This window comes from Hydractinia symbiolongicarpus, chromosome 15, assembly GCF_029227915.1.
Source record: "Hydractinia symbiolongicarpus strain clone_291-10 chromosome 15, HSymV2.1, whole genome shotgun sequence".
Lineage (NCBI taxonomy): Eukaryota > Metazoa > Cnidaria > Hydrozoa > Anthoathecata > Hydractiniidae > Hydractinia > Hydractinia symbiolongicarpus.
Genome location: NC_079889.1, coordinates 1,663,358 through 1,673,568, shown reverse-complemented (window position 1 = coordinate 1,673,568; position 10,211 = coordinate 1,663,358). Strand labels below are relative to the sequence as shown.

At 33.9% G+C, this 10,211-nt stretch overlaps 1 protein-coding gene across 2 annotated transcripts; it reads left to right on the top strand.

The window, feature by feature from the left end:
• The first annotated feature begins 207 nt into the window (after nt 1-207).
• On the top strand, nt 208-8,655 carry LOC130628752 (amidase-like). Of its 2 annotated transcripts, none has more exons than XM_057441753.1 (5): nt 208-389; nt 3,212-3,844; nt 5,181-5,360; nt 6,395-6,703; nt 7,435-8,655. In XM_057441753.1, exons 2-5 carry the CDS (start codon nt 3,256-3,258, stop codon nt 7,917-7,919), a joined length of 1,563 nt encoding a protein of 520 aa, XP_057297736.1. In that variant the 5' UTR covers nt 208-389; nt 3,212-3,255; the 3' UTR covers nt 7,920-8,655. The 2 variants fall into 2 exon arrangements, with proteins under 2 accessions (XP_057297736.1, XP_057297734.1); XM_057441751.1 differs by having other exon boundaries at nt 3,208-3,844.
• Nucleotides 8,656-10,211: the final 1,556 nt, after the last annotated feature.

Below are 10,211 nucleotides of genomic sequence, written 5' to 3'. Positions count from 1 at the left end.
AAAGTTTTCCCTAATTGCTGCAATCGTTTGTAGACCGGCATTGATAACAATACCCATGGGAGCAGTACCCACTACGCTATAACAGGTTTATAATTACAAACAATTATAGCGTTTGCATATGCAATACTCGTTGTTAACAAAAGAAATTGCATAATCATTATCATATTAGCTTTCTTAAGATTTAATTTAGATATGGTTGACTTTTGAATTTAGTTGGACAGTTAGAGCATTAACAGAGAAGAGCACGTAACGAATTGTTTTTAATCTAAGAAAGGATTTTAAACTTTTAAAAACAATAGGATATCAAAGTACCTGAAAATTTTGTTTATACTTATTTTCCGGGAGCCTTTCTTCTCGTTTTTCTTCTGTTGCTGTTCCCACTGTGTTTGGTAAGTGTTTTGTTCATTAGCATCTAATCCTACTGTAGCCGTAGTGAAGTTTCTTGGTGTGGACAGGATTGTGTCGGAAGAGCTGCTGCTTGAAAGTTCTGTAAAAATTGACTAGTTATAAACATGCTGGAATTTCTCTGCATTTCAGTATTTCTATGTAAGAATTTATTAAAGCAAACACGAGAAGTTGAAGGAATAATGTCAAGTGAACTAGTTACTCGCCTGTCCTACTTTTGTAGAGTTTAAAAACTTAACTGCCAATTCCCGTTATATCACCTGACATATATACCAAAACCTTTGGCTACGTCACATTAAACAAGTCATTGTAAAATGAAATATATAGGAAACAGCTTGTGTCATCAACTTATCACATAGCTTTGTTATATCGGTGATCAAATAGCAAACCGCTCTAACTCACTAACATTTTGATTTTTTGAAAGAATGAATCAAAAAATATTTCGTAATTTGCAACCGAAACTGAAGACAGTTATGTTGTATTTTTTATTAAAGTTTGCTTTTGCTCTCCACATTTTGAAATTAGTTGATTACATCAAAATTTAATAAATAATCACAAATCAGTTAAAAAATAATGAAGTATCTAAAGTTGCTGTCAAAAAAAATAGTGTTGGAATTTATACCAGTGCAGATAAATTCTCATTCTACATATTATCGTCAAAATAAAATATTCTGTGACGCTTTTTCAGTGAAAAGACAAGAAGCGGGAAATTACAAAGAAAACCGGGTACAAGTCGAACCTTACAACAAATCCTTCTATATGTATTTATATTCTCAAAATAAATCCTATCGTTTCTAAAATCCAATTTATAAAAAGCTGCAAATTATAGATTTGAAGGTAAAGTGCTAAAATGCATTCTCTAAGTTAGCGCTATTATGGTATATTTTAAGAACTTGTACACATGACCTAAAAGACAAACAATAAATTAATAAACAAGGAGACTTGACCAAGACTTTTTGGATTCGTGGTTATGACTTTGTTTTTCTCTTCTGCACTTATAGACCAACCAAACTGGAAAGAGTCTTCTTTGCTTTAAAATTTTGCGGTTTTAAAGCGTATCATAAAAACAGCAATAAAGCCTTCCTCTTCAAACAACTAGCTTTGAAAAGAGGCGAAACTCACGTGACACATATAAAGATCAAAAACAGATTAGTGTCACATGAACATCACGTGATATGAACATCAAAAACAGATTAGTGTCATCATCAAAACATTTCATAGCCTTCTCCTATCTTCCTGAAAATCAGGAAAGACATATATATTAAATAGTTAAGCCTATTATTTATCGGCGTTTTTGATCCTTGTATCTATGAATAAGGTGGTGATTTTACCGGATTCTTTTAAGGGTTTTACAAGATTTTGAACCACAAAACAAGTGCAGCCAACGCGGGGTCATACTTTTTTCTAAGGTAGATGATTGGCTATTTTTGTATGCTATGGTGCTAAAAATTAGAAAATCCCGCTATTTTGGTTATTTAAAAGCTTTCGTATAGTACAATAACTAAAATTTAAGTATGAAGAAGTCATAAAGCAATATGCCGTCATAACAACACCGACGAGAAAAAACAAGTGAGCATGTTAACATATTTCTATTTCAGAGAAGATCACTAGTGTAATATTTAACATAACACCGACTGATAGCCTTGTGGTAGAGCGTTCGCTTTCAGTGCGGGAGGTCTTGGGTTCAAACCCCGGCCGAGTCATGCCAGAGACTATAAAAGTGTGAATCTATCCTTTCTGCTTAGCGCTCAGCATGAGAATAGGATTGACATCTTAGGCCGTTGTCTAGTTGAGCGATTGCTGTGCTTCACGACTTTCGTAGCTCAAATGGGAGCTTTAAATGCGCTAGGACCACCTTCGCAGGACCCTCGTTGATAGCAGTACCAATAGGAACTGAAGAGGCTATCCTGGGTAAATAATAGTAATAATAATAATAATAATAATAGCGTTGTCATTGTATTGTGGAATCGATAAGGATTTCCCAGTGGAGTTTTTTGGAAAACATTTTGTTGAAAAAGAAAAACTTACTTCTGCAAGTATTCTCGGAGGCATTTTCCACCTTATTTTCAATTTCCACCCTTGCTTATGTCATTTGTTTTTCATTGTAAAAAAAATGTGTTTTATAACCTTAATCATTCACAAAAACAGATAGGAGCAACCATATAGACTTTTTTCTTACCCGTGTGCCCGAGTTTCGCATTTATAACGCCAGATTCCGGTCAGCCAGGCAAGTTTGTTATGTTTGGTCACGTGATAGCTAGTTGTGTTTTGCGAGAGCTGGTTAATAGTAAAATCCTCGCCAAGCGGAGATTGTCCGTATTAAGAGGCTGATATTTGTCATGCGATAGTCCTTTAAGTGCCTAGAAAACAGTTTCACGTGTTTTCTTTCTTCGCGCATAGATATGTCTACATGGGTGGTTAATCAACTGTTTGTCAAGGTCGAGATGAAAATACCTTACAATCGAGCTCTAAGGCACTTATCGAATACAGTGAACTAGTTTTCGTCGTTGACTGAGATTAATTAAAATAATATTTCAAAAAACGGCTGTGTTAACTGTATTTACCATGGTTCATGGCAGTGTAAAGTATTCTTATAAAACGCCCTTTCAAACTCATTTTGCATATATTAACTACCCACCAGTGTGATTTAAAAAGATGCATGTGTAAGAGTAGTGCATTTTTCTGTATATAAATTTTATGTCAAGACACATCGACTAACTTACTGATGGCCATAGGGAAACATTAATTCGTACAGTACTGTTTACCCGAACTTAACAATAACATTTTTTAATTATTTTTAAGTTAGAAGTTGAGCTCAACAGTTTGGCCAGGGTGAAACTGCTAAATAAGATGGAACATTCGGTGAAAAAGAACCCGGTATCTTTTCCTTCCATCGATAATTTGAAAAAGTTAAACGAAAAACACAAAGTAGGTTGCAATGAAGATGAATTGGAAGAATATCAAAGTATTATGAAGAATACAGTGGCGGCATATAATTTCATTGATGATCAAGAAGTACCTTCGTACGTATCCAAATATGGAGGTAATCGAGAGTATGTGCGACCCGAAGGTGATGAAAACAAATACAATGCTTGGTATGTGAAGTGTAATATAGAGGGTGCTAGCAGTGGAAAACTCGCTGGGAAAAGAATAGCTATAAAAGATAACATAGCTGTAGCTAACATTCCCATGATGAATGGTTCTAAAGTTGTGGAGGGCTATATACCTGAGTATGATGCTACTATCGTGCAAAGGATTCTGGAAGCAGGTGGAACTATCTGTGGAAAGACAACTTGCGAAGATCTTTGTGCTAGTGGAGGTAGCATCTTTACTGCGTATGGACCAGTTAGAAATCCACACAATACTAAGTGCTCTTCTGGTGGTTCGAGCTCTGGTAGTGCAGTCGTAGTAGCTGTTGGGGAGTGTGATATGGCAATTGGTATTATTTTTTTTCTGGAAAATCTATATTGTCTATATTACAATGCCCGTATACGTCTGTCTGTCTGTCAGTCTGTCACGCAAAATGGTAGCTTAGCTGCGCAAGTAGCAAGACGCACGCAATGCGGTATAAAAAGGACGGGCGAACTAGTCGTTAACCCGTGAATTTTTCCACGGGCTAACGGCTAGTTCTTAAGGATACTGTAGGTAGTTTGGATATGAATGTTATAATCGCGAAATTCTTGAAATAATCTTATTTTAATCAAAGTAAAACAACACCGTTAAAAGTCAAATAAATGCAATTTGTTACGGTTTAATTTTTTTGTGATTTTTATTGAAAAGGACCTTTAAGTATCCTTGGCTATTTTCCACTACAAGAAAATTTTCCGTGGAGCGGATTAAGAAGAAACAGAAAAGCTGCTGAAAAAATTTTCTTGTCCGTTCCTTTCCAGGCAAAGTAGAATTGAGTTCAACTTTTTTTGCGTTCTGTGAGGAAACAACAAAATTATTAGCCAATCAAGTTATTTTATTTCGTGAGAATTGCGCAAGGTGTGTATACTTTCTGCTTTGAAATGTGCGCAATATTATGAAGTGAAAATTACCAGCAGAAAAGTTTCCGTTATGTTCTTGTCCGTTCCTTTCTGCGAAAAATAATCTTGTAGTGAAAAACAGCCTTTAAGATCAATAAAGATGTTGTAGATATATGTACGGTAGCCGATATCTGCCACTTAAGAGTAGCACTGTGATATTATTAGTGCGCCGTAAATAAAAAGCTTAGTGAAAGGGACTAAAAGTTGTGTTCCACTTTCCGTTACGACGTAAAAAGCGCCGCGACTTTTATCGCATAAGCCGGAACCATTTCAATTTAGAAATTTCTTGCACACATGTTAAAAATATATAAATTTCGAAATAAGCGCGAGGCCGTTGGTGCTACCCATTTTATAATAATTTTTTCTATAAAAACTCCGCCGTTTTTTTCATTGATACATGTTTGAATTATTTTAATTTTATCCCAGTCTAAATACCTGATATTACAATACTCATATACGTCTGTCTGCCAGGCAAAATGACTAGTTTTATGTAAAACTTGCAGTGTAGTTATATATAGGTACAATGGAAACAATGGGCAAAAATAAAAATTAATAAAAATAAAAATCTCTTTTTTGCGCACCAAAAATTCTATAATTTCATTAAAAAATAAGACTTCCAAACATAGCCTAGATAATGTTATAAGATACTATGACGATACTATTTACGACTGCTTTACTAGGAAAATAAATTATTATTAAAACACGGCATAGAAAAAAAATTATAAACAAAAAATTTCATTTTGACAGGTGGTGATCAAGGAGGTTCCATTCGTATCCCATCCAGTAACTGTGGTATCGTTGGTATGAAACCTACACATGGTCTGGTACCTTACACTGGAGCAGTGCCTGTCATTCCCTGCGTTGACCATTTAGGACCGATGGCAAAGAACGTAGCAGATTGTGCTCTTTTACTGGAAGTTATAGCCGGTAATGTACCTTTTCCCGTTTTTGTTTAACGTGTCTCTTAAGTCTATTTGGAATATAACTAAATGCAATCATGGGCTGTTATCAAATTATTTCCAAAAATATTACAGCCATTTTTCTTTTCAAAACTTTGTAAAAAATAGATTGATAAATCAGTTTGAATTTAACGTGTTTGAGATATAAGTTTAATTGATATTATAAGACTTAGGGAAATAGTGAAATAGTTCTTGAGAACTTGCGCCAATAATAATATGTACGAAAAAAATAACATTAAGAAGAAACAATGAAATATATGTATGGAAAGAGGTGAAAAAAAACGTTGTCCTCAGAACGATTTGGAGTCGCCGCGAAAGTTCTTAAACTCCATGCTACTGCCAACAGACTACACACTGGAGATACTTACATATATTTTAATCGCTTGTGGGGCTAGTAAACATTAACAAATAATTATGAATAAAAACAAACAAATACAAACACGCACAAATAACTTACTAGCTACAAGTGCTTGAGTAACTTTAAATGTTGGCAGTATTTGAACCTCCGTTCACTAATCGAATTGTTAGCCTTCGCAACATTACTTTTCGTTCTTTAAGGTGTCATAATGTTATCCGTGTACGAAACACTAAAAACTACTATATATAACAAATTGACGATACACGAAGGACAAACAACGACACGATACAACGCGTAAATCGTCACAGTTACGCACATCATAAATTAACTGTTCTAATAATAAAATATCATTTAAACATATAGCTCCTCTCAAATTCGTCCATAATGACTTTCAACTTGACGGCTTCTTTGATGGGAAATCGTCACTCTTTAACTTAAAATTAAAAAAAGCCCAAAGGTTGCGTTTTGGTTACTTTTTTAGTTGTCATATTTCATTTTATAGATTTCAGTAGCTTCTCCTGACCCAACAGCTTTGCTTTCCAATTCCTTTTAAACTATTCAAATTCCCAATGGGTAGATTATAATACTTATAATAAATACTATGAATCTTTAATTTTACATGGAACAGCTTACTCCTTTTTTAGGTTACGATAATGGATTCGACTATCGTCAACGACCATTTCAAGTTCCTGAATATTCAAAATTGATCTTCCCACATGTAAAACCATCAAGAAAGCTTAACATTGGTGTTCTTCAAGAAGGAATTGATTTGTGTGCTGAAAATGTAAAGGATGTTTTTAATGCATCTTTAAAGCATTTAAAAGATTCAGAACATCTTTGTCTTAAAAACACAAGCCTCCCAAAGCATGCAGAAAATGATAATATTACATCTGTAATTTTTGGCAGTGGTACATTTGAATCAATGATAAATGGCTGCGGATTTGGCGTGTCAGGTATTGTTTGGCAAAACTTTTTCTTTGTGTGCTTCACTCCACAAAGATATAAAAATTGAATCACATACAGATTTAAAAGGGATATAGATTTATAGTTTCCTTTTCAAAATCTCAGTCCTTAAGAGCGTATACCTGCAAATCGTATGAGTTAGCTGTGAACTAAAATATTGAAAAGTGTTATTTTAAAAACAAAATTTTTCAGAGGAAAACTTTAGGACAAGATTTATAAAGTCAAAACATTTAAAGTCTTTTAAGCGAGTTTTAACTAAATTTCAAAAGTAATGATTACAGGAAATGACACAAAAAGAAGGCTAGAAGCATTTATATTGTATATATATATTCAATCGAGATGCAAAAAAAGGTCTTTTGGATCAAACATTATAGATAGAGCCTCATAAATGACAACTTCGTCGAAACCATTGCAAATTATAGCTGGATTATTCGTGGAAAGAACGAAAACAATAAGTTCAAAAACTGTAGTTTTTATTAATTTTTTGATTACCCTATAAATAATTTCTATACACTGCTCCTTTTTTTAAAGAATTAAAAAACCTAAAATTTTCAGACAGAAAAACTTTCGGTAGGCACAAATTTTGAACGGAAAAATTTGCGGACAAAAAAAATCCGAAATTTTTTTCGTCTAGAAATTTTCGTTCATAATGATTTTGTTTTCTTTCTCCTACAACTAAGTGTACATTTACAAGATCTAGTTACTTCGTTTATATTTTCAGGCATGCAATCTCACACCTTGGCTAAAAAAATGTTTGATGGCTACAGGCAACATTTCAAAGACACAGCTGAAACTGTCAAATTACAAGCGTTAATGAGTTACTACATCCATGAAAACTATGGATCCTACCATTATGCAAAGGCATCAACCTTAGCACAATATTTGAAATTTGAATATGACAAGCTCTTAAACCAATATGACGTCATAATTATGCCGACACTGAAAGAAACAGCAAGTGAAATTCCACCTCAACATGCCTCTGTTACAGAGAAGATAACTAGTGTGTTTTATGTGAATAAAAACACAGCAATATTCAACATAACAGGACATCCGGCGTTGTCATTGAATTGTGGATTCGATAAGGATTTGCCAGTGGGGTTGATGATTGTTGGAAAGCATTATGATGAATTGGGTGTATTAAATGCGGCTAGTATATTTGAAGATGTCTTCGCAAAGTGGTTGGACAAAAAGAATGTTTGTACTTGATTTGACAATTGTCTGACCAATATGGCTTAATATATTTGACGATTCTCTGAATATACCACTTAGTTTATATTATATATTCTAAAATATATATATTATATGTTCTAAAACAAACCAATTTTATGATATCGGCTACAAACTTAGATTTAAAGGGGAGCATCCTTTGCTATCCTTTTAAGTTTTCATTTAGTTTTATATAAACGCTATTAAACATGCCAACATTATTTATTTTTTTGTTATCTTCACAAGTCTAATTTTTACTCAGTTGCACCTGGGGTTTTGGCTATTGTTAGCTACTTCTGGCTAGAAGTTAAAAGTAGTCAAATACAGTTGGCTACAACACAATTCTCAAGCGATAATTCTTATACAAAAGGCAGTTCTGTAACAATAGGCTAAAGGCTATGTTTTTATTTAAACTGGCATTTACATTTTCTATTTTCACGAAAACTAAGAAAAGATGCTTAGTGGTTGTTTTGGCTGGGAGGGGTAACAATAGGCTGTTTCCTGTGTTTTTATTTAAACCGAAGATGCAATAAAGTTTTTTTTATCTATACGCATGTGCAACATGGTTTACCTGGACTAAGCGCTCCACCCAGTGTCCCAATTAAGTGTCATTTATTCTGTTTTTGCTTTGACAGGGTAACAATATGTTGTAATCTCTGTTTTTATCTGAGCTATAGTTGCGGAAAAAGTTATATTTAAAAAATATAATACAACGGAAATGTTGTATCCCTATGAACGGTTTACAGATTTTTCTACAAACTGTATACCTTTACTACAACGCTATACCTGGATGTGAGTCGCGGTTTACCTGGACTTAAGCGCTCAACTTGTCATTTAACGCTCAATTATTTGCAGCTTAACCTGTCGTCTGTCGTTTTGACGCCAGGTCCCCTAGCTTCTCTGCGCAAAGCTTCCGGCGGCTCTGCGCAAAGTGGTACGACAGTAGCCAGAATAAAGAAATGCAGTATATAAACGACGGGCGAAACTGTGGATTTATCAAAAGGCAACCGACTAGTTTACTATCTGATTTTATTTGCGAAATAGATGTGCAATCTTGTGTTTATCAGATTTTATGATGGTATATATGTATAAACTTTTCTGAACAAAAGTTGTGGTAGTATTTAGACGAAATTCACGAATATTCTTCGACCTAATTTTTTTGGAAAATCACACTGCTAGTTTCTTTAGGTCCCCCAACTCCCTGGCTCCACCAGGCCTGTTATATTAAAGATATTGCATCTCTATTAAACTTCTATAAAGCTACCTGAATACTTGGTAGTTATTTTATTTTGATGTAACATATCGAAAATAATTATTTTAACTCCCACTCCAGACTGAATAAGATTAAGCCAGTGACACAGACAGTTCTTCTCAATTACATCAATTACATTTGTGACCAATGAATGTCAGCAGCTGTAATGGGGTAAAACCGTTTTTTTTCTTAAAAAACTGTTTTCACATTAAGCAGATAATCGCGGATATCCGATAAAAAAATGGGATATCCGCAATTATTTAGTGGAGCTTTTAATATTCGACGACGCGTAGCAAAGTCGAATATCAACGCAATTATTTAGTGGAGCTTTTAATATTCGACGACGCGTAGCAAAGTCGAATATCAACGCAATTATTTAGTGGAGCTTTTAATATTCGACGACGCGTAGCAAAGACGAATATCAACGCAATTATTTAGTGGAGCTTTTAATATTCGACGACGCGTAGCAAAGTCGAATATTAGCAAAGCGAAACCGAATAATCACGATATCCGATTTTACCGCATTGAATATCTCTTTTATCATGCATCATTGAAAAGGAATGAGATGACAAAAACAATTCATTTACGAACATCAACGCAAAAATTCATTAAATTATTGTCCAAACTTTCTTTCTCACCAACATATATTTTTCTACTTACAGTATTGTACACAATCCATGCCATTGATGTAGCCTTATTGGTATTGGGACTATCGTTTTCTAAAACAATCCTCTCTAACTTATTATTATCTAAAGGGGCAAACCTCTCCATATTTTATTTGTTTTATTTTGTCTTTTGTCTTTTTCAGTGTTCTTGTTTCTTGTGTTCCAAACTTTCGCGCTTTAGTTAATTTCAGCTCTCCATCTGATTGCTTATCTTTTGTGTACTACTATGGAGAACAATAAAAGATGGAGTGCGATATAATTATTCTTTGTTTGATAACTTTTTTATTTTTAAAGGGGCACTCCAGTGAAAGAAAAATATTTGAAAAAAAATTATTTTAATAAGACAATACAAAAATATGTCAGAATAAACCTTTT

Coding starts and splice junctions, on each gene's coding strand:
- LOC130628752 (XM_057441753.1), top strand. CDS start 3,256: ATGGAACATTCGGTGAAAAAGAACCCGGTATCTTTTCCTTCCATCGAT. Junction 3,845..5,180: donor GGAGTGTGATATGGCAATTG/GTATTATTTTTT, acceptor TCATTTTGACAG/GTGGTGATCAAGGAGGTTCC. Junction 5,361..6,394: donor TTTACTGGAAGTTATAGCCG/GTAATGTACCTT, acceptor CTCCTTTTTTAG/GTTACGATAATGGATTCGAC.